General features: G+C 46.8%; 1 protein-coding gene across 2 annotated transcripts in view; it reads right to left on the bottom strand.

Annotated features, from left to right (window-relative positions):
- Positions 1-13,110: 13,110 nt before the first annotated feature.
- The window catches only part of BASP1 (brain abundant membrane attached signal protein 1), a 63,965-nt gene continuing 53,045 nt past the window's right edge, over positions 13,111-24,030 (bottom strand). For both annotated transcript variants that reach the window (XM_075540885.1, XM_075540886.1), the window contains one exon: positions 13,111-14,773. In XM_075540885.1, the coding sequence (XP_075397000.1) occupies positions 14,075-14,764 (690 nt within the window). In that variant the 5' untranslated portion in view covers positions 14,765-14,773 and the 3' untranslated portion in view covers positions 13,111-14,074. The remainder of the gene's footprint in view (positions 14,774-24,030) is intronic.

Here is a 24,030-nt window from a genome sequence, read left to right as displayed (position 1 = left end):
TATAGTAGATCCCCAGGTCTTTCTTCTGAGGACCATGGTAGACGCAAACCTCCAATATCCTAATGGGCAGCCGAGTGGGTTAAGCACCGGGACCACCTAGAGTTTCGAACTGGAAGAGTAGCTACTGAATGAATGTACAGTGCAGGAAGTGCGGTGGGGGAGGCTTTTGAAAGCACTTCTTGGAATACTGCCGTATGGTAGAGGGCAGGAGGAAGTAAGGGAGGATGGACAGCGGAGAACAGAGGACCTAAATGAAAGTGGCTAGATACGCAGAATGAATCAAGTCCAAACCCAGTCAAACCACCAAATAGGATTTTTCATTAAAAGATCAAATGAAACCAGGGCAAAGGGCAGCCAGGCTACCCCGCCTCGATTTCTCACTTCTTCCAGAAGGACGCAGGCATCCCATCACTGCGTCCGCACGAAGACAACCTGCTCTCCGACTTGCTCGCCCTTCGTTCTTCCCAGCCCCCGTAGCAGGTCGGATTCTCCACTTTCAGGACAAGCGCAATGAAGCTCTGAGGCAGTCTGGCCTCCAGTCACAGACAGAGCGATGCTGCTTCCTCTCTCTTCTGCAAGGACACTCTGTTCTCCCACCCTGCACTGCATCTGCGTTATCTCTGCCATTCGATGTGAATCTCCTTCGGAAAAGCACCACGAATGCCCCCTCCACCCCTCCACCCCTGGTTACCAAGCATTGTGCGGAGCTTTTTGTCCTTACAAACAGGGCTGTCCTTGATTCTAGGTCAAGGCCATTTCACTTGTATTTCCAAGGAAACATTAAGAAGAAATGTCTCGCCACCGCCGCCTGTTCCTTTGTAGTTGAAGTGGGAGTGGCAGACTGCAACTTGAGGCTCACAGGTTGCCTCCGGGACTGAAATGGCAGCTACGCTAGCTCAGATTCATAGTCTACACAACCGTAAGTCGATTGCTACCATGCCTGACTGAAAACACAGCGAGGTAATTGTCATTAGTAGATCCTTTCTTTCTGAAGAGGAGCGTCTCAAAGATGTTAAAATAAATGACCGACAGTCCGAGCCTTTTATCACCGGCTTATTAAAACACAGATGACCGAGTGATCTTAACACTACACCCTGGGGTCCCCAAAGAGGAGCTCCGTGAACATGTTTTCCATCTCGCCACCTTCCAGCCGTCCCCAATCAACAGGCGGTGAGCGAGCCCAGGTTGGCCCATGAAATTCAGAGAACTCTGCTCCTTCGGGTTTTCAATGGCTGATTTTTTTCAGACCTTTTCTATCAAGTCTGCTTGAGTGGATTCAAACCTCCCACTTTTCAGTTGCTAGTTGAGTGCTGAACTACTTACAAATCCTGAGACAAAGCTGTATTCTTGGTTTAGCTCCTGCGGCCCTTTTCATTTTAATATCCAAGAACATTTTTCTGTAGCCAGATTGTATCACATGTAGGAACCTCAGCTGAGCTTTCTGGGCTTGAGTTTTCTGTGGGGAGATGGGTACATTTTTCTTCACTAAGCACTCTACATCAAGGACTATTTCAAATTACTTCATACCCTTAATACAGCCTGCCTTCCTCTACCTGTTGCTTTGCTAGAAATGGGAAGAATTCGAGTAAAGAAAAGAGAAAGAGAAGTTCAAGAAATTGCATGTCTTCCTGACCAAATAAAGACTGAGGGTCTGCCCGTGCACAAAAATGACCTCAAGATGGATTAAAGACCTAAATGTAAACCCAAAGCTCTCAGGATCACCAAGGAAATAGCGGTAACAAACTCAAGGGCCCTAGTGCAGCACAGGTGTAGGTGACCAAGTATAAGGAAGGAGATGCACAGTGGAAGACAAGATAGATGACCGGGACATGCTGAAATTACATGATTTATACACATCAAAGGACTTTATAAAAATAAATAAAATGAAAGTCCACAAACAGAAATTTTTTGTACCAATGACACATCAGACAAGGGTCTAAATACCAAAATATACAGAACTCTACAACAACTCAACAAGAAAAAAACAAACAACCCAATTAAGAAGTGGGAAAAAGATATAAAGGAACAGTTCACCAAAAACTAAGTACAGAGGGCTAACAAACACATGAAAAGATGTGCACAATCACTAGCCATCAGGGAGAAGCACATGGAAGCCACAACGCCATGCTGCTTTACACACATAGTACTAGCCCAATTTAAAACAAAAACAAAAACCAGAAGACAACAAACACTGGAGCGGCTGTGGAGAGATCGGAACTCCTATGCCCTGTTGATGGACTTGTAAATACATGCAACCACGGTGGAAAAACTATATGGCAATATTTAAAGCAACTGGAAATTGAACTCCCATACCATCCAGAAATACTACAATTAGGCACATACCCCCCAAAATAAGAGATACAGCATGAGTGGAGGTATGCTTTCCCACATTCATAGCAGCACAATCCACACTAGCAAGAATCTGGAAGCAGCCCAAATGCCCAGCAATACAGAAAGGATAAAGAAATTATGGTACATACACACAATGGAATACTATACATCCCTAAAAAGTGCTAAAAGCATGAAACACTGCCTGAGATGGAAGGACCTGGAAACCATTATGCTGAGTGAAGTTAGTCAATCACAATTGTGAGTCCAGTACTGTAAGGTGAACCACTAATTGGTCAAATCTTAGGGACCAATCCCCAAAGAGGTGGAACATCTTCCAATGGGCCATGAACCCCTTATGTACACTTCATAAGAACCACCTCAAGGGAGGAAACCTCACATTGGCTGGGTCACTCCTTCCAGAAGGGGGAAAAGGGAGACCATCCACTTGATGCTGTACCACTTTGAGACAAGGCTATGACCAATCAAGGGGCCCTCAATAGGAATGAAAGGAGAACCTTACTGGCAAGTCAGTTTGACATCAGGGGACCGGAGCATCTACATTTCAGCCTTTAAGATCCCAGATGCTATATCTTTTGATAGCCAGGCTCCATCAGCTTTCTTCACCACATTTGATTATGTACTTGCTTTGTCTTCAGTGATCTTTTTGGGAAGGTGAGCATCATGGGATGCCAGTGTAATAGAATAAAGTGTTCTTGCATGGAGGGAGTACTTGAGTAGAGGCCTGTGTTAGACAGGGTTCTCTAGAGAGATAAAACCAGATTGCTGATAATTATATATACATATATTTATAAAGATAGATGTATAACACAAAAAAAGAACTGTTAAATTATATATAGATATATACATATATAATACAAGAAATTAACAGTTAAATTATAAAGCAGTACAAATGGCTCAGTGTAAATCACTCCCATTAGAGAGTTGTGAGACACTGGCTGTCTTTCAAGTCTTGAGAGCTCCCAGGTGGTCCTCTGTAGAGAGAGAGATCTAGGCTATCCCAGCACAGGCAGCAAACAGCCAGGCAGGTCACCAACCATCAGCCAGATCACCAACTGTCAGTCCCCAGCTCCAGAGATGTACATTCCAATGCTTTGGCGAGGCAAGTCTTAAAGGGACCTCAAATTACAGTGACACAATTCACAGATTAGGTGTCCCACAGCTTGCAAATTGAGGCACAGAACAAGCAAGGTAGCCACACAGTGGTCCAATGATCAAAGAGCGAGAGATAAGGAAGGCGAGGCTTGCCGAGCCATTTATCTCTCCACTCTTCAATTAATCCCACATGTGTTTATCGGTCAGGCTGGCACAATAAACTATCTCAAGACCCAAGGACCATCTGCTACCGTAATACTGAACCTATAAATATATGCACATAGATCTATTTCCCCATCCTAATATATGAATATATTACATATGTACATGCCGGTATTTAGACCTCTATAAATGCCCTTTGCCTCCTAGTTCTTTCCTCTCTTTCCTTTTACTTTCCTCTTGTCCCACTATATACTGAGCCTTCACTCGGGGTTCAGTGATTCCTCTCGGTGACCTTACCCTTCATCACGCCCTACCAGGCCTCCTCACCACTGATTTGGATCACTTGTCCCTGGGTTTGTTAACACCACTTCCTTTCCCCACACCTCCCTGTCTTCCATGTTCCACCCCACCCCCAACCGTCGGTCCAGTTGTTTTCTCCTCTGGATTTTCCAGCCAGCCTATCTTATTTAGACAGACCTGCGGAGATAATAACATGTACAAAAACTAGACAGAGCAAAACAAAGCAACAAAAGAAAAGAAAAGAAAACGCCAACAAAAAGCCAATGACAAACAACAACAAAAAAAAACCTGTAGTTAGTTCAAGGATTGTTTGTTGACTTTTAGAAGTGTTTTCCATTCGAGTCTGATGGGGTGCCAAGCTCTGGCCCCAAAGTCTATATTTGGTATTCCCTGGGGACTTCGTTGCTCTGTTCCCCTTGCTGTACTATTGCACACCCTTAGTGTTTTGCCTCAGTGTGGTAGGATCAGATTGAGTGCAATTCCCACACTGTGTCTCCAGTGTTGTTCCCTGTAGGGCTATGGGTCAGTGAGGGATATCATGTCTCATAGTGGGGCCAGTCATATGGTCCTCTCTGTGGACTGGCTGCTGTAAGCGGGAATATCGTCCTCAAGACTTGGTGGGCCAGGCTGTGCTCCACTCTCTCTTCCTCCCCCTTCATTTGCTCCCGTGTGCTCTGATCAGATGCACCCCTCTCCCTGAGCTGCAGCTTCAGTGCTGTCCTCTGAAATAAATTCTTCTGGAGGGAGGGGCAGGTGTCTATGTAGTTGGAATTGGGGCTGGACCCTCAGACCTCTCCACTGGTTCCATACACCATGCCGGCATGTTGCATTCACATCTTGGAGCACCGGGTCAGGGTTGAACTTCACATCTCAACTATACTTTAAATTCCATGCCATTGACGTTATCCATGCACTTTCCCTATATCCTAGGGGGATGACTAAGAGCGTTTTTCCTTTTTTGTTTGGAGGGTTATTTTGGGGGCTGGGGGCTGAGGGATATGTTTTGTTTGGTTAGTTTTGGCTTTTTGTTGTTGTTTTGTTTATTGTATTTGACGTAATATGACCGCCAAAGTAAACCAGGGTCATCCAACACCCGGGAACAAGCTGACGGACTCTGGCTCCCACATAATTCTGGCCCTGATCCAAGAACAGGGCGTTCTGAGAACATGGCCCTGCTTGAAACTTGCTTTCACAAAGATATCACCAAAGATCCGGGTGCTACAGCCAGCGTGGTGAAGAAAGCAGATGGTGCCCAGCTGTCAACTGAAATAGTGTCTGAGGTCATACAGGCTTGTATTCAAGCAAGCTGCTATCTAGGTGAGCCATCAACTAAGTCCACACAGAAGAGGCACACCAGCCTATGTGAGCCAAAGATCACACTCACAAACTCCAACTATGATGACGGGAAAAGTATCAGAGCTTAAATTGTGAACACGCAATTGATAGCCCGCTTGGGAAGACAGTGGGAACCGAAAACCTATCTGCAGAGGAGCTGGGCAGAGTGGGGCTTTGGCAGATCCCCTCTCGTGACAGGTGAGACTCAAACAGCTTTCCATTAGACAAGATTACTATGGACTTCATTATGGCGAATCACATCTTGGTATAATTTGATACTAGGTCCGTTGATCTCACACTTGACCCAACCTGAGTTTGTTCTATGCTTAAATATTTCTAGATTGTTTCAAGAAAGAAATCTCTTCTCTGGCTCTTTAAAATATTGTTGGTGTGTTTTTTATTCTTTCTTACTCTTTATTTTTATCTTTATATTATTTTTGTTTTCTTCTTTCGGTTTCATTTAGTTTTTTATTGTTTCTATTAGGTCTCCCGGGTTAGGAAGCAGAGAAAGAGTGAGTGGGTGCATGGAGACCAATAGCTGGTGCAGTGGCTTATAGGGAAGGGGGAAGGGGGAAAGGACTAGAGGGCCAGAAGTGGGAGGGAGTATTGGAGCTGATTGTAGGCTTGTATACACAACCCTCTTTAGAAGTAATTTGACGTGTGAATGAAGTAGTATGATGTGTGAATATTATATCCGGAAAACTACTAAAAAAAGAAGGAAGCCAAGCGTGACGTAGGGTTACCATGCGAGAAGGAGGAACGGTGTTTGCTTTAATGAGGGAGCATTGAGTTCATTTTAATGGTGGTGGAACAATTTGGAGAGGGATAAGAGTATAGTCAATGACACTAAATTATACATGTAGAAGTTGTTGAATTGGTGAATGTTTTGTTTTGTATGTTTTTGCCAAAATTGGTGGGGCGGGGAACGGCATGCATAACAATGAGTAGGAGGCAAAGGGACATGTTCTAAAACTGACTGTGGTAAAGATGGTACAACTCTTCCTGAGATGGTTGAACTAGTGAATTGCATGATATGTGGACAAAGTGCCACTAAAACTGTTTTGTAAAAATAAAAAAGATTGTCTATACAGTCAGAAAGAGCTGCTGTTAAGGGACCTAACTGGGGTTCTCGTTCATGGAGATTGTACAACTGAACAAAACGCTGACCTCTCCTACATGCTTCCGAAAATCATTGTCCATCATCGTAGCCACTGTCTCAATCCATCTCTATAATAAGGGGCTTGCTGTGCCTCTCTGCTTTGCCAAGGACTGGGCCCTCCCGATAAACCAAACAAACGAACTCACAGGCATGGAGCCAATTCCGACTCATAGTGCCCCTCTGGGATAGAACTGCCCCAGTGGGTTTCCAATCCTGTAACTCTTTATGGGAGGAGAGAGCCTCATCGTTCTCCTGAATAGAGGCTGGTGGTTTTGAACTGCTGACCTTGTGGTTAGCAGCCCAACGCATAACCCACTACGCCACCAACACTGATAACATTTCCAAAGTATGTGAGACAGAGTCTTCTCAGTCTCAACTCTAAGATTACGCATTCCTGTCCTTCACCAGCACCACAATCCCAACGCATCCCTCTGTCGTCCCGACTCATTGTCCAGCTTCCATGTGCACACGAAGGGATTGAAAATAACTTAGCTTGGGGCAGGCACACCTTAGTCTTCAAAGGGACATTTGCTTTTTAAAACTTGAAAGAAATCTTTCGGAGCCTATTTGCTCAAGGCATTATGTTGTTATTTGATTTTTTTGACTGAGCATTTATGGTAAATCCAAGTAAACTGAAATCCTTGACAACTTCAATATTTCTGTTTATCACAATGTTGTGTACTGGTCCAACTCTCAGGATATTTGCTTGCTTTCTGCTAGGTGTACTCCTTACAGACTGAAGACTGCATGTATTTTTTTCAGGGTTGGGGGCAAGTATTCTTTGCTCTCCATCAGTCCTTGCTCCACGTCCTTTCAGCAGCCAAGGTTATACCATGTGCATAGCAACGGTTGCTAATGAGCCTTTTCCCAACCCCCCTGACATATAGTCCAGCTTTTCCAATTACTTTGGTATCATCTTCATTTCTTCTGTTTTCCATGACTTTGCTTCTCTTCATGTAGGATGTCCTTGATGTCACCCCACAACCCACCTGGTCTTCAGTCCCTACTGTTCAAAGTGTCCAGTCTATTCTTTCCCTTGTCCCAACAGTTTCATTGTCACATAATTTACATTTCATACAATTCAATAGTGCAATTGTTCAAGCATATCAAAGAGAATTGTACAATCTTTCACATCAATTTTAGAATACACGCGACCCCACCCCATCCAATCTATTCTTGAGACGGTCTCTAAATTCAGGTGGGGCAGACTCAAGTGTGTGCAACCAGAAAATAAACAATGGCCTTACAATGTGTTTAAGAACTATACCTTTAAGCTGTAAGCAGTTTCTGTACTCCTGACTCTCCGTGAGCGTTTGTCTCAATATGAACTGGCTGGGAGGAAGGAGGAAGGAAAACAGGAAGGAACAAAAGCGAAAATAAAGAACTACAGAGCCAGTATTTCCATAAAAATTAGTTAGCTAGTCTCCCCGCACACACCCCCCCCCACCCCGCTGCAAAATAAAAAGAAGTAGAAGTCAGGAATATGATGAGGGAAAGAAAGCCTGATAAAGGAATGGAGGGAACAGGGGTGGGGTGGGGAGGGGAGGTGACAGAAATGCTCTGAGGCTCTGCCTACCATCGTGCGTATGTGCAACTCTTTCATGTATTCTTAGTTAGTGTGCCTTATAATTGGGTCTAATTTTGGGTTTTGTTGTTTTTACTACTAGACGTGTGCGCTCGTGTGTGTGTGCCTGTGTGCATGTTTTATTTTGAAAAGGTGAAATTTGCTCTGAATGTCAAGACAATTTTAGCTCCTGAAAGGGAAGGCAGTTGAATAGGTAGCAAGCAAAATATAGTCTCTATTATCTTTCAGCTCAAAAACCACACCACAGCCATGCTCTGCCCCTACCCCCCACAGACATTTGCATACTAGCCAGACTCTGTCAGCTGCAGTGGGTGGTTCCGGCTGGGTGCTACCTCTATTCTTAGGCGTCTGCACTGAGGCCAACTCAGATGGAAATTGTTCACTGACTGTAGCTCCAGGACCTTACAATCAGTTCTTCCTAATGGGGTTTGTTTGTAAGGTTCAAATATCCCAAACCTAATAATGGGTTCTGGTAATCAAACAAGGCCTTCCCCCCGCAACCCCTCCCCCGGCCGTTTTTTCTTGGGAAAATATCAAATGGATTTGTTCCTATCTTAAAAGTATAGATATGTAATTTTTCCCTTTATAAAAATGGGGAAGTGGTTGTTTATTGGGGGTACAGGGTTCAAATATTTCATCATTCCTTTTGCTAATAAAATGTGTTACAAATCCATCTTTTTCCTCGAATTAGAATTGATGCTTCTTCCTGCTTTAACAGCCACACGGCATGGCTGGCTGTCTTGTGTGTTCTCAGCCCAGATCCAGTTGATAGAAAAGACCAACCCACGCAATCACTGGCCTCGTCTCCTTCCATCTTTCTGCCTTAATGGAACTTACTCATTGCTTGGTTAGTCCTATGAGGCTGCGGTAGCCAGCCCTCATCCTGTCTTTCTAACTAACAGAATCCACTCTTTAAGATGAGTCCTTTTTGTCTTGTACTTTATCACAATGTGTCTAAGTTTCCAAGAAGGTTTCATGTTTTTCTAGCTTTACTGTCTGTTTCTACATCCAGGGCTGTAGGGAGCCAGCAGCCTGATAAAGGGGTGTTTTTATTGCCAAAAGCATATTGCTTCTGAATCACTGAGATACCATGTACCAGTAAATGTCAAACTCATCCACAAGACGAGGAATCCCCAGCAGAGGATCATTGCTGGGACCCTGGGCCCACCGTCTCTAAAGCCAGGGCCATACAGTGAAGTCTGTGTGAAGAAGCAAATATACCTGCTCTCGAAATCAATCCAAGTGCATGTATATGACCCCATCCTCCTGTCACTTGGCCTGAGAGAATCAAAACAAAAGAAAGGGATGCATTACATAAGGCCGGTGAGGTCATAGCACTTTTTGTTGGGACCATGGTTGGTTAGCATTGGGTTACTAGCCGTAAGATCCATAGTTCAACCCCCGCCAGGAACTGCGCTGGAGAAAGATGAGGCTTTCAGCTCCCGTAAACATTTGCAGTCTCGGAAACCTTAGGGAGCAGTTCTAGTCTTCCCAGAGGGCCGCTGGGAGGAGGAATGGCCGTGGCGTTTTTGGTTATTGTTAGTTGCTTTCAAACTGATTATGGCTCATGGTGACCCCACGTGTGCAGAGTCCAACTGCAGCAGAGGGTTTTCAAGACTGACGTTTCTGAAGCACTTCCCCAGATCGAAGCTGCCTTCTAACGGGGCCTCTGCACCTCTTCTAAGTGAGTCCAAACCACCAACCTTTTGGCTACAAATCGAGTGGTTAAACATCTGCACCAGTCAGTGACTTCCAATGAATGTATAAATGAATGAGATTAAGGGTGATGGTTTTCCTACAATCCTTGCATAACTAAAACCAAAAATAAACACAAAATCCTCACTGCTGTCAAGTCGGTTGTGATTCGTAGCAACCCCATAGGACAGAGTAGACCTGCCCCTCTGGGATTCTCGGAATTGTAACCCTTTATAGGAGGAGATGGTGTCCCTTTTCTCCTGCAGAGCAGCTGGTGGTTTCAAACTGCTCACCTTGTGGTTAGCAGCCCAACACATACTCCCCAGGGCTCCCAAATGCAAACGAAGGAGGTCACATTTCTTCAGCATCTGAGGGCTGTTGACCTCTCTGGCAGGAGAGCTGGCCTTGGCCCCAGATAGAGAGGAGCCTGAGAATAGTCCGTGGTCTCCAGGGCGGTGCTCCTATGGCCAGGGAAAGGCTGAAGACGTTTCCACTCAGGGCAGAGGCCAGCAAGGTCCACACTGGACTGAAAGGGGAACCTTTACTCATTCGGAGGCAGCATTGGCCATGAGAGGACCCTGGAGGTCCAGTGACGGTGTTTGGTGACCTGGGATAAGTTCATTCTCATACCTCCGAGTCCCTCTGTCCACCTCACCACACCCCACGGGATCAGCACCCAAATGCTTGACGCCAATTGCTTCACTCTTTGAAGGAGACACTGTCCAGGCTTGAGGGAGCCAGCCCTGCGAGGTGGTGATTTCCCGAAGCGTTCTGACTTGCCCGGGGAGCCTGGCCTGCACATTCCTTCCCATCTCGTAAAGTGTTCCGCAGGGAAGAATCCAGGTTAATGTAAAGTGAACCCGGGCGCCAGCGCGGCTGCCTTCCTGGTCAGGCACATAGACTCTCTCCAGCACATGCGTTTTCTGCCTCCTATCCAGTCCAAGCTGGGATTGAGTATGGTTTTATTCCTCATGCGTGGTAAAATGAAATGTCTTAGGATGAAATACTACTTTCACCATCTCTGTGACTTAATTTCTGGTACTTTTTAATTGATTTTATATAATTATATATATATATATATGATATATATAATTGATGGCACTCACTGCCATCGATTTTGACTCATAAAGACCCTACAGATAGATCTACGGATAATAAAATCTGAGAGGTATAATTCCACAGCACTCCCTGTTTCCTCTGCTGGCAAGTTTCTCTGGCCCCTCTGAGTGGAAAATGGCCAATTTCCTTCTACGACACGTTTCTACTTTACGCTGGTTCCAGATTCATAGGTTGATTAAGCACTTGGCCGCTAACCAAGGCCAGTGGTTCAAACCCATGCAAACTACAAAACAACAGCCTAGAAAAACCCTGTGGGACAGTACTACTCAGTACTCCCACCGGGAATCAGCATCAACTCAGTCACACAGGCTGTGTGTGTGAGTGTGTGTGTGTATACACACAGATGCGTTTACCTTTCCTATATCGTACCCAACAACCCTAAGTGTAAATAAATGGAAGGCAAGTCTCCATTTCAACCATGTTTTGCTAACTATAGCTTGATAGTCATAAATATAAATCCCTGATTCTGGTATGCTTGTCGCCAAAGTCTAGTGAATTTTAATGGGGGCTGACCAATATGGAACTTACAATTTGTACCACTTTTTGATGAGAAATACCTGGTATCCAGGATTAACTAACTACTCGAATATAAATCTTCTCTATCCATGGTCCACGGAACCTCTGCACTCTCACCACCGACCTCTAACCCTGACTTTGATAGACACTACTGTCAAATCAGCAACAATGTGGGTGTCCCCCTGCTGTCTCTTCCCTAAAGCATCTGCTTGGTGGTTAACGAGTTCACATGCCTCATGTTTGCTCTGCTTTCAAGCATTCAGGGTGTGAATTTACTTCACACTCCACCCTGGGATAGCAAGGGCCAGGAGGTGAAAACAGATCTTGAATTTGCCTGACACTCAAGTTCACGCTCTTCTTCCCGCCAAGCGATTCAACAGGCACATCCTAGGGGCAGTCCCGATAGACGACCCCAGCACGATTAAAAATTGTGTCTTGTTGAACCTGTGTGGTGTAGCCCAGATGCCCTTGCAACTGAATTGTCCTCATAAAGCTCAGGACACATTTCCGATGTCAGTTTCCTGAGATGTGAAATTGTTTGAGTCTCAGACACTTTTAAGTAGTGTTAGGCAATCACCACCTACGTACCCCGCAAATCTATGACATTCAGCAGATTCCAGCCCGGGGAAATTTTGAGGTGAGCAGGGTCAAGCTCAAAGAACCCCTCGATAGTGCAGTTAAGTGTTTCAACTAGTAGCTTACATACTTTGGACACGTTGTCAGAAAAGCCCAGTCCCTGGGGAAGACTATCATGCTTGGTAAAGTGGAGTGAAAAGAGAGGAAGGCCCTCACTGAGATCGACTGACCCAGTGGGGGCCACCATGGGCTCCCGGGGAGGAACAATTATGAGGAGGATGTGCAGGAGCAGGCAGTGTTTCACTTTGCTGTGTCTAGGCAGGCACTGTCGCTTCCATCTCTCCTTAGCAATGTATCTTCCAATTGCATATTGGAAACCAAGTCTTTTCATCATGAGCCTGACCCAATCGCTACTGCTGGGTGCAGAAGAATCCATTCCAACTGAATGGCGATTCCATCCCTGGGGAAAAGCGCTGCACCAGAGGGTTTTCAAGACTCGAAGCTTTCTGGAACAGATCACTGGGCCTGTTTTAAGAGGTGCCTCTGTGTAGCCATGAACATCCAACCTTCCGGCTGCTGTTGTTGGTCATGAAGTCGATTCCGACCCATCTCGCTATGACCAAGCTCTTTTGTGTGTAAGGCGAGGGGGCAGCTAAAAAGGTTAGACATGCCTCAAAGATCATGCAAAGTTGCAGTCACAGAACCAGGACAAGTACAAGGTCACCTCACAGGTCAGTTCTCTGTTGTATGCGCACAGTGGCTGTCTCATTAACCCCCTCATAACCTTCTTTAGAACCCGCTTTTTCACTGAGCCACAGAAATAGGGCCTAAGGGGGGCTGGATTAAAATCACTGCCAGGGCTTCTACAATTGACACACATCTGGTTTCAATAAAACTATTTATTCCCCCTCCCTCAAGACCAGCTTTATTTCTTGTCTTGGATGTGTGTTTGGGGTTTGTTTCATTTTAATTCAAATGTGTTTTGAAATCAATCCATTATACCTGCAGTTGTATGGAGTGCCTCAATGAGACCCTGTAGAACTTTTCAGCACTGAGGTTGCTCTTATTTTGAAAAGAGGTCAACATTTATAAAAACTTAAGGATCCCCGCTTTTATTTACCAAGACAATTCCCCATCTGGAGCAAGCTAGTCCCCCACAGGAGGAGCAAGAACATGGTGACAGGGACAGAATAAGAGAAAAACAATAGTCCTTATGAGATCTTTTTTCATTGTTTAACTTTATTACTGTTGCACCATTTATACAATTACATATAATTTCAATGCATCCATTGTACATTTTTTTGTGTTTTTAAAATTTTTTTCTCCATTTTCCAATGAGCGGTGTGTGGGTGTCTCAGACACAGAATGGAAGAGAAACTAGAACTGCAATGAACGCAGACTTGGTTGTTTTTTTTTTGTTTTTGTTTTTTTTGGGGTTTTTTGTTGTTTAATTTTTTTCATTTCCACTGACCAATAAAACAGAACTACAGGTGCACCCAACCACGGACATGCATTAACTCGTCATGAGAAATCTAGGTAGGCTAAGTAGGATGAGAGAATGTTTGTCACTCCCAAAAATATCTGGAGGAAGAATGGGGACGGGGAGAGGGGTGGCATGGAGATACATGTGGACAAGCTAAGTGGGCTCAGTCTGAAAGTTGGCATTCATCCAGGACATTTAAAAAATATCAAAATAAGAAAGGCTGTAAAGTAAAAAGAACACAGAAAATACTGCTTTCAGAGAGATCTGATTCCCTTGGCACAGGCGCCGTGGGCAGAATCAAACCCGCAGCTCGCGACCCCACTGGAGAAGAGAAGAGAGAGATGCTCGGATCTTAGCGGGTGGGGGCATGGGTCAGCAGTTTGGTACAAAAGATGTACGACACTTTCAGACGTTTATCTTTAAAATCCAAGACTGATTGGTAAAGTTGACTGAAGGTATATTAGATATTTCCCCACAAAAATACGATTTGGATTCTCCCCACCCCCTCCCTCCCTTAATGGGACCAACATTCTTCTTTTTATTTAACCTCCCCTTTGGGCAATACATATCATTACTTCCAATCAATTTGAAACAAGTTAGTAGAGCAGAGAGAGAGAGAGAGAGAGAGAGAGAGAGAGAGAGAGAGAGAGACAGGTTGCTTCTGTAAGTGGCATTATCTTTTTCCATAGGCTGTCCTTTTTTACTCTTTCACTGCTACGGTTTGATCCGAATTAGCTGCCGGGGTCTCAGCAGGTTTGGCGTCTTCTGCTGGGGCTGCAGGGGCCTGGGCCTTGGGGGTCGAACTGGGCGCTTCCGTCGCGGCGGGGGTCTCCTTGGAAGAGGGCGCAGCCTCAGTGCTGCTAGGTTTTGAGTCTGAAGCTGGGGCCCCTTCACTTTTCGTTTCCTGGGCGGCTGGTGCTGCGGGAGCCTCAGTCTTTTTGGGTTCCCCTTCCTCCGCGCCCTTGTCGTCGGCTTTAGTGGGTGCTGTGGGCTCAGGCTTGGCCTCGGCACTGGCTTCGGGTGCTGTGGCGGCCTCCCCGCCGGCCGCGGGGGCAGGAGCCGAGGCCTGCTCCGGCTCGGTATCCTTCTGGGGCTCAGGCTTCGCCTCGGCTACCCCCTCCGTCTTCTCGGGCTCCGCCTTCGGGGCTTCTTCCTTGGCCCCCGCCCTGTCTTTCTCGCCTTCCATCTCTTCGGGCTTGCTTGCGGGGTCCTGAGCATCTTTCTCTGTCTTCTCCTTCACCTCGGTGGTCTCAGCCGCCCCCTGGGTCTCATTCTCCTTCGGGGTGGCCTCCTCTTCGGTCCCTGTCCCCTCAGCCTTCTTGTCTTTGTCCTTGGCCTTCTCGTCGTTCACGTTGTACCCCTTCTTCTTCTTGCTCAGCTTGCCTCCCATCGTGGAGTTCTGGAAGGAAACACAAGGCAACAGAGAGGTGAGAGGCCATGTCTGCACACAAGAAGAACCGGCTTCGAGTTTGGGGGGCGGCGGTACCCCATGCATGCACGCATGAACTCAAGGTCCCTGAGAAAATGGGGCGCGGCCACTGCTGTCTTCCATCGACAGCCATCATGTCGACAAAGAAAATAAAATGTAATTTAAAAGGGAGGACTCAAGGAGGCCGCAGTGGGGAAATGAAAGACTTCCAAACTCATAGCTGAAATCAGACGTGGCAGTTAGAGGGAGCCTGTCCAGGGGGGTGTGCAGGCGGGCCTGCCTCCCATCTCTAGTCTCCATCTCGCCGGTCCAAGCTCCATGTCCTGGACCTTCACATACAAAATGGCAGCCACCGCCATCTGACATCTAGAGGGTAGCTAGGCAGCGTGGCTGCATCACTGTGCAATCTTGTCTAGGGTAACGGCACAGCAGGGATGCAGCACACAGCCCAACTTCCTGGAGCCCGAGCGAGGCTCCAAAGACAGGCCATTCTCAAGCGCTGGGATTGATGTGGGTGTCCAGAGAAGCGAGAAAGTCTGGGAAAAGACCAAGGTCTACAGACGCAGGAGCAGTTAACATAGGACAGCGTCTTGCTACACACGGCTCCTCAGGTGCTCTCTCTCTTTCTCGCTCTCTTTTCTTAATGGATTCTCAGTTTTTAAAATCCTCTGCACGGCCATCATCCTGATGAGAATGCAAGCAAGCTCCCTCTACAAGGTCAGAGGTCACCAGCAGTGCTTTTCACTCAAAAGGAAGCCTCCAGTCACACTCCCTTGCGGCTGTCACCATGATTCTGGCTGAGTGTGTTTGGATGTTTCTCCTCCAGGCACAGGGCATGACTCCAAGTCAGCCCAGAATACTGGTCAGACCCGGACAGGCACCACCGGCCCTCCCTCACGGGGGGTTTTATGACCCCCTGTAGAAGCTGCTGTTGGTGGAAAACTGGTTGCTTTTCTGTGATAGAGCAAGTGCTATACATGGCAGAGATGAACCCCCCTCCTGTCCCCACGATAAGCTAAATTCAGTGGTGGTGATAGAGCACGGGTGAGACCACCACCTGACTCTGTCCCGTCAGAGGCTGCCCTGGCAGACTGGTAAAGCCTTCTGGACTAGACTGTGTCTCATAAACCTTATGCTGAAACCCCAACCACAAAACGTCCTTTTTTAGGGGAGCAGAAAGCTTCGTTTTTCTCCCTCAGAACAGCTAGTGGTCTCAAATTGCTGACCTTGCATTGAGTCGCCCAATGTAACCCATTTATGCCACCAGAGTTCCTTCCCAGTGGCATAAATTTACAACCCAAGAAATTCTCTGGGCTCCATAGCTCAATTTTCAGTCAAACAGTAGTCAGATCTGTAAGATGCTCAGGAACACTAGAGAGGGGACACACCTGAGAACAAGGATTCGAGGACCAAAAGGCAGCATCTGCCCAAGGACAAAGTCCAGAGGCAGGAAAGGAGGAGAAACGGAATTGGAAACACGAGGAAGAAATGAGGTGAGTGATGTCACATCGGGAAATTATTACTGGGTTCCATGGGCCATAATTTTGGGACCTTTCTTCCTGAAGTAGTGAAATCAAGCATTTACGGTGCCAAGACAATCACACACACTCTTGTTTCATAAGAAATCACATGAACAAAAATAAAGGAATGAGACCAAATATTTTTAAATTATAATTTATAACTCTTTGTTTGCATTTTTATTGGCTGGCATGTATAAATGGTCTAGAATAAATATTAAATATTAAACCCATGCCTGATATTTCAAGAAATATTTGGGGGCAACAGGTTGAGCTAAAAAATGGGGGGGGGGGAGGCAGGTTGGCCATTACAATCTTCTTCCAATTCGATAACAGAACAATTTAAAATGACAGAAGGGAAGACTGGGTATGAATTTGGTGTTAGCGGGGCCTACGGGGCACAGAACAGCAGGACGTCTGCATGGCCGGCCCTACGAGTTTAGAGTTCGCCAACCTAACATCAAAGTTGCTACAATGGGTTTCTGAAACACAGTTGCAGCCTCATTCTCCTCACTGTTTCAAGACCCGCAGCAATTCGTTTCTGGGTAGAGAGCGGGCAGGCTGGTTCCCAACCTGTATTTGCTGCCTAAGTCACAAATACACAAAGTGACTAAGACGTTCACTGGTTTGCAGGGTTTGTCATAATGAGAGATCAAGAGAGGACTCGAGAATGCTCTAGAGCAGCGGTTCTCAACCTTCCTAATGCCGTGATCCTTTCATACAGTTCCTCAGGTTGTGGTGACCCCCAACCACCATAAAATTTCCATTGCTACGTCATCACTGTCATTGTGCTACTGTTATGAATCGAGCGACCTCTGTGAAAGGGTCATTTGACCCCCAAAGGGGGTCGCGACCCACAGGTTGAGAACTGCTGCTCTAGAGCTACAGGGGAAAAGCAGGGCAGCCTGCCTCTTTCCCAAGAGGATTTGGGGAAAGGTCCCAGAGACGATTCGGTGCCTCAGCCCAGGAATGGGTAAATGTACAATTTAAAATCTCTGAACTGTTCCCTAGGAGGGGTTGGGAGTCCCTTGGTGGTGTAAATGGTTAAGCACTCATTTTCTAATCAAAGCCTGGTGGTTTATAAATCAACTCGGGCAGAACAAGACACGGATAGCTACTCATGAAAAGCTCACTGCCAGTGAAAGCCGCAGGTGGTGCCTCCAGTCCCGCATGCAGGCATCACCCGGAGTCAGAGGGCAGCTGCTTTGAGGGTTTGGTTTTGCCTTGTTTCCTAGATTGTGTTTCCAGCTTGTGTTCTGCACAATCCTAAACCAAACCAAACCACTCCCTCACATCAGGTTATTCATCATAGCCACCCGATAGGACAGAGTAGAACTGGGCCCGTGGGTTTCCAAGACCACAAATCCTGACTAGATTAGAGAACCTCGTCTTTCTCTTGTGGAGCATCCGGTGGTTTTGAACTGCTGACCGAGTGGTTAGCAGGCCAACGTGTAACCCACAACACCACCAGACCTCCTGCTATTCTTATCAAGTCGCTCTATCTTCTTATCAGTGCCATTGAGCAGACAGTATGCCACCTGTCTCCTCCTTTAATGTAGCCGAGATGGGAATTCTCCCTAGCGGAGCTCACAGAACAGGCGCTATAAGGTAAAGGCCAATACAACAAAGTAGCAGGATGGTACCGGGACCATCGAGGAGGTCTGAGGGAACTTCCTTAAGAAGCAGGCGACAGGGTGGAGCTGTGGTCCCTCAGGATGTTACCCAGGCTGGACCAAGGCTGGTGCAGCCTGGGGTGGCTCAGACCCCGTGTCCCACTCGCAGAGTACACACACCGGAATCTTTGGACAAGTTACTTAACCTCGGTGTCCCCCCATTTCCTATAAAATAACAAATGTCAAGCTAATGAGAACAAAAACAAAAATGTTTTTTAAATCTAGTGAGAACTTATAAGAGGTATCAGAGGGTAACCTTGGACGTCGCACAATCCTGTAGTGAATTCCTTTCTTTATCTTGTAAATTTTCAATTCTTACAAGATTCTGTGCTTCTGAACACCCAATGCAAAAGTCACATCCACCCACAACCTGCAATCTCACAAAGAGACCTTATTTGAAAATACCGTAAGTCTCAACCTAAGACGCCCTGCCAGTACCATTGAGTCTGTTATGATTAGGGATCCCAAGGACGTAAACCTCTCCAGAAATAGTCTCATCTTTGTCCTCTGGTGAATTCCATCTGCCGACCTTGTAGAACACCACGCATTACCAGTAACCACCAGAGTTAGAAAGAAGCAAGGAAGGTTTAACCCCAGAGCCTTCACAGGGAGCAGGCCCTGCCGACACCGTAAGTGCCGACTTCCGTCCCCGTCCTCCAAACTGGGACACAAAGAATGTTTGTGGGACACAATACAAACCCAGGTTGTGATCATCTTCCAGCGGCCCTAGGAAGCCAACATGGGTATCCCTGGCATTCCTAAATTCTCTTGCAGGCAGCTATTGAAAAGACAGCAGGTGCCCCAGCGAGCAGGAACAGGGCCCCTAAGTTCCTTCCCCTGGAAGGACCAGAGCATCAGACCCCAAGCTTTGAACTGTGTGTGTGAGCACTCAGTGTTCCTTTAGGTTGTGTGTGTTATTTGATATGATTTGGTAGGTTAGTAGGGGGGTCTGGGAACACTCACTTTCCCATTACTGGTCACTGCTTCTTTGCTTTACGTCATTTTGGACTACAAAAGTTTCCATGGGAACACTCTACTTTTGGATTGTGGGGGGAAAGGTGCACATAGAAACAAAGTAGAAAACTATTGAGACATCCTTTTAAAAAAACCAGAGAACCACAGTGCAAGTGATTCGGTGGAGACTCATCATGACTTTGTAGGACAGGGTAGAATGGTCCATGTGAGTTTCCAAGACTCTAACTGTTTTGTTTTGCTTTTTTAATCATTTTATTGGGGGCTCATACAATTCTTATCACAATCCATACATACATCCATTGTGTCAAGAACATATGTACATTTGTTGCCATCATCATTCTCAAAACATTTGCCTTCTCCTTGAGCCTTTAATATCTGCTGCTCATTTTCCCCCTCCCTCCCCACTCCCCCTATCTCATGAACCCTTCATCATTCATAAATTATTATTATTTTGTCATATATTACACTGTCTGACGTCTCCCCCTGCCCTCTTCTCTGCTGTCCCTCCCCCAGGGAGGAGGCTATATGTAGATTCCTGTAATCAGTTCCCTCTTTCTACCCCACATTCTCTCCACCCTCCAGGCATCACCACTCTCATCACTGGTCCTGGAGGAGTCATCTGTCCTGGATTCCCTGTGTTTCCAGTTGCTCTCTGTACCAATGTACATCCTCTGATCTAGCCAGATTTGCAAGGTAGAATTGGGATCATGATAGTGTGGGGGCGGGGGGAGTATTTAAGAACTAGAGGAAAGTTATATGTTTCATCGTTGCTACCCTGCACCCGACCTGATTCATCTCCTCCCCACAACCCTTCAGTAAGGGGTGTCCGGTTGGCTACCCTTGGGCTTTGAGTCTCCACTCTGCACTCACCCACATTTTCAATGATATGATTTTTTGTTCCATGATGCTTGATACCTGATCCCTTCGAAGACTGTAACTGTTTACAAGAGTAAAGAGCCCCCCATTTCTCCTGAGGAGGGTGCCGGCGGTTTCAAACTGTGGGTCTCACGGATAACAGCCCAACACACACCCACTAAGCCACTGGGACACCCATAATACCCACAAATGCTAGCGTTGACCTTTATAAGCATTACAAGGAACAGGGACCATCAAAGACTAACTGTCATCGAAAGGATTTCTGGTATGTGCTTCAAGCACGAGGCGGCTGGTGTTGGTTCTGGCGATGGGAATACAAACCTCCGAGCTTTCCTTTCCGTTGGCAGCCCAGAGCCCTGACTGTGTGCCTGTCACACTCCACTGATGATGAAACCCTTTGACAAGCAGTTCAGGGATGTATAGAAATCTTGGGGAGAAGAAGCTAAGTGGGAAGAATTCTGAACCCCCAATTTTTAGAATAATCTTCGCATACACTTTAGTCAAGTGTGGGGGAGGAGCCTTCTGGCTTCACCAGCAGCATGTTGCTCTCAGGGCCCACTGGATTGATTTTTGAATCACAGTGACCCGGGGCAACACGGCAACTGGCCTGCAGGGTTCTGGAGGCTAGAATCCGTGTGGAAGCAGGTCGCAAGGTCTTTTTGACTTTAGATTTGAACAGTCATCCTTTTGGTTAGTAGGCAAGCACATAGCGATCGCACCACCGGAGTTTCATGAACCCCCAAATCAAACCCATTGTTATCGGGTTAATATGGGAGCAAACAGCCTCGTCCTCCTCCTAAGGAGTGTCTGATGGGTTTGAACCACCACCTCTGCAGTTCACAGTCTAATGCTTATCCCACAGTGCCGCAGGGCTTCGGAGAGCTCTATCACGATGTTGAAACACACAATTACCAAGCCTGCAATGATAAACTAAAAACAAGTTTGTTTATTCACTCTATATCAAGTAAAACAACAAAAAATGAAACTCACAGCCATTAAGTACACTCTGACTCTTAACAACCTTTGAGGAAAGGGTAGAATGGCCCGTGTGGGTTTCCAAGATTGTGCCTCTTCTCAGTAGAAAACCTCATTTTTCTCCCATGGAGCAGCTGGTGGTTTCGAACTGCTGGTCTTTCTGTTCGAAACCCAATGTGTAATTACTATGCCACCAGGTTTCCTTAAGTATCAGTGAACTATATAAGCTCAATACTTAGTCATCTAAAACTGATCAAGGAATCTACTTCCTACATGGTAAATCCATTTACAAACCACAAGGAAACTCCTGAAAACGTGAAGACTGCTTTCTTGACACCACTGTCCCATCTGCCTCATCCAGAAGTAGCTGATCTTCTGGGCAGGGTTTTCCAATCCTGCTGGAATTCAAGCTTAATGCAAACCAAGAAAGCCACACCAACCCACCACCACAAAGCCCAAGCCCACTCACTGCTGTAGGGTCGAATCAAGTTTGACTCCCAGCAATCCCAGAGGGCAGAGAACTCCCTTGGGGTTTTCCAAGGCTAGTTGCTGAAGAAAGACATCATGGCCTGGTACAGTGAAACGAGGCAGGCCCGCAAGGAGATGGACTGAAACAGGGGCTGTACCAGTGGGCTCAAGACCGGGCAGGGTTTCCTTCTGCTGTGGATCGGAACTGTTCGGGAGCACCCACCAACGCAGCATACATCTTTATGGAAGCCCACTGCCTCCTCTTTACCCTGCAAAGTGGCTGCTGGGTTGGAATGGCTGCCTTTCTAGTAGACAGCTGAGCAATTTTAACCTCTGGGCCATCAGAGAGAGAGCGTCCATTTTATACAGCCAGCCAGCAGCCGGTGGCTGCTTCTCAGGACACATCACTGCGAGCTCAACCATGTGGGTCCTCCCACCCGGGGTATCTGCTCTGCCTGCTGAAACCTGCTCCCGCCCACTTGCTGCTGGCAAGGAAAGGCAGCCAAGTCCTGGGCAAAAGGCACTTCCGCCTCAGTAAATGCGAGCACATTCCCCACTTTCCCAGTACAGACTCCTGAGACACGTTTAAAACTGGCAGGGCACCATTTTATTTATATGTAAGTTAATCTCTCGAGGGAGCGCTGCCTGAGAATGCCGTGCTTAGAGCGCGCGGCTGCTAACCGAAAGGTCCCAGTGACCACTTCATGGAAGATGAGGCCAAGTTACAGCATGGGAAACCGTCCGGGGCAATGGTATCCTGTGTCCCACAGGGTGGAGTCAGAGGCCAAAGTTTGGGCCTCGATTCACTTTCTTCATGGGAAAAAAAATGGGGTAGACTGTCTTGAATTCTATGAAATGGATTAAGTTCCTGAGAAAGATGACCTGTTGAGATGGTTCCAGAAAAATCTGAATTTTGCCAAAGTTGAAGTCTCTGACTGTGGGCGCCTACCTTCCATAAAGCTGAGGTCTCAGCAGGGTTATCACCACCAATTACAGCACTTAGGCTGAGAGAAATCTTGGTTTGTTTTTATTGAAACCCATTCCTATACAGCATTTCTTCTAAGGCAAAACATGACTTTGTTCATACAGGCCAAAACCATTTCCTGAATTGTCTTATCGGTTCAGAACCAAGTTAAACAGAGTTCATTATGAAACCGGGTATGATTTTTTTTTCAATGTCTAAAAATCTACGTTTGCCGTAACAGAAAAGCCAACCCGGGGCATGTCACCATTTTGACAGAGCGAAGGTTGGGAGATTTTGTTTGGAGTTCAAAAGTTGAGAAAGAGTTCCGGGCAGTTCTCAGCTTTTCATCCCAACAGCCCTGGGCTGGGAATATCAACAGGAGGCCGCGCTGACTTTAAACACAAGAAGGCCGAAGATTCAGTACCCAGACATAAAAGAGAGATCAAAGCACCATGAGTTGGACAGAAAAAGAGAGAGGCTGGCGTTTTGTAAACAAATTCTCCTCCCTGTCCTGCTCCACCCTCTTCTGAAAACTCTGCGGACGAGTATGCTAGGCCTTGCATCTTCACAAGGATACCTCAGAAGCTCACAGATTAAGCAGAAGTGTAGGGTAAGACCCTTCTTCTCATTCTGCGCCAAAGGGAAAGCGACTTGGTGTTAAGACTCAAGGAGCCATGGAGATGACTGCCCTGGCCTGCCCTCAAGTGCTCCTGAAGGAGCCCGAGTTGGTGGCCCCCATAGCCCTGGCGAGCAGAGCTCTGAGCTGGCCACCCCCTTGGCAGCACGTCCACTCTTTCCCATGCCTGGGGTTCTACAATCCAGTTGCTGGCTCCAGGTGCGAGCACATGCCCACACTACCCTTCCCTGCCTTTGGATCTGACCAAGAGTGTCCAAAGACCCAGGATGCCCACGCCCTACCTAGCAAGGCAGTGCGGATCTCAGGGAAGCGGTTCAGAGGGCTTTCCAGTGAACTGTGAGGGCTCTATGCATGGGCACGCTTCCCTTTCATTAGCCTTTTAAGCAAAATGTTGAATCAGTGGTCTGCTAAGGGAACAACATGGGATCCAAGATTTCTGAGAAGGAGAAGTAACAACAGCGGGTCTAAGGATTGGGTGTGTTTGTCAACAGCCTTCCTAGAAGAATTTCCCTGGAGACCAGGGCCATCCAAATAACTAGGTAACCTCAAGAGCCCTTCTGCACCTGGGTAGGAAGCGCCGTTCTCGTTCACTAAACTTCGATGCTTCTCCCAGCCTGTTTGCTGAATTTCAGTTGCTGGGCTATGCTACAGGGTCATCACCTGTAAGAGTTGAGCGCTCGTTTTGTTAACACGTTGTTGGTTATAACCATTCCTCAGTCATTTTCCCCTCCGTTTGGATTTAAAAACAAAACTGTCAATCTCAAGGACAAAATTGGCCCTATTCAGAAAACACAGTCTTTCATACCGGACACCAGTTTCCAGGAACTGACTGCCCCCAAACCACGGGAATGGCAGGCATCACACCATTGCTTCGATTACTACACATCGCTCTGTGGCCCAGGCCCGCTTCTCAGAAACATGCTTACATCTGTAAGGCTGACAAGGGACAGACAACCGAGCTCTATGGCGCATCTAGCTGTTGTGTGCCATGGGGTCGGTTCTCACCCATCACAACCCTCTGAACAACCGAACAAAACACTCCCTGGTCCTGCGTCATCCTCACAAATGCTCCTGTGCCAGAGCCCATTGCTGCAGCCACTGTGTCTGCCCATCTCCGTAAGGGATTTCCTCTTTTCTGCTGC

The sequence above is a fragment of the Tenrec ecaudatus genome, chromosome 2, assembly GCF_050624435.1.
Source record: "Tenrec ecaudatus isolate mTenEca1 chromosome 2, mTenEca1.hap1, whole genome shotgun sequence".
Lineage (NCBI taxonomy): Eukaryota > Metazoa > Chordata > Mammalia > Afrosoricida > Tenrecidae > Tenrec > Tenrec ecaudatus.
Note: the sequence above shows the minus strand (reverse complement) of the source record. Positions and strands in the feature narration are given on the sequence as shown.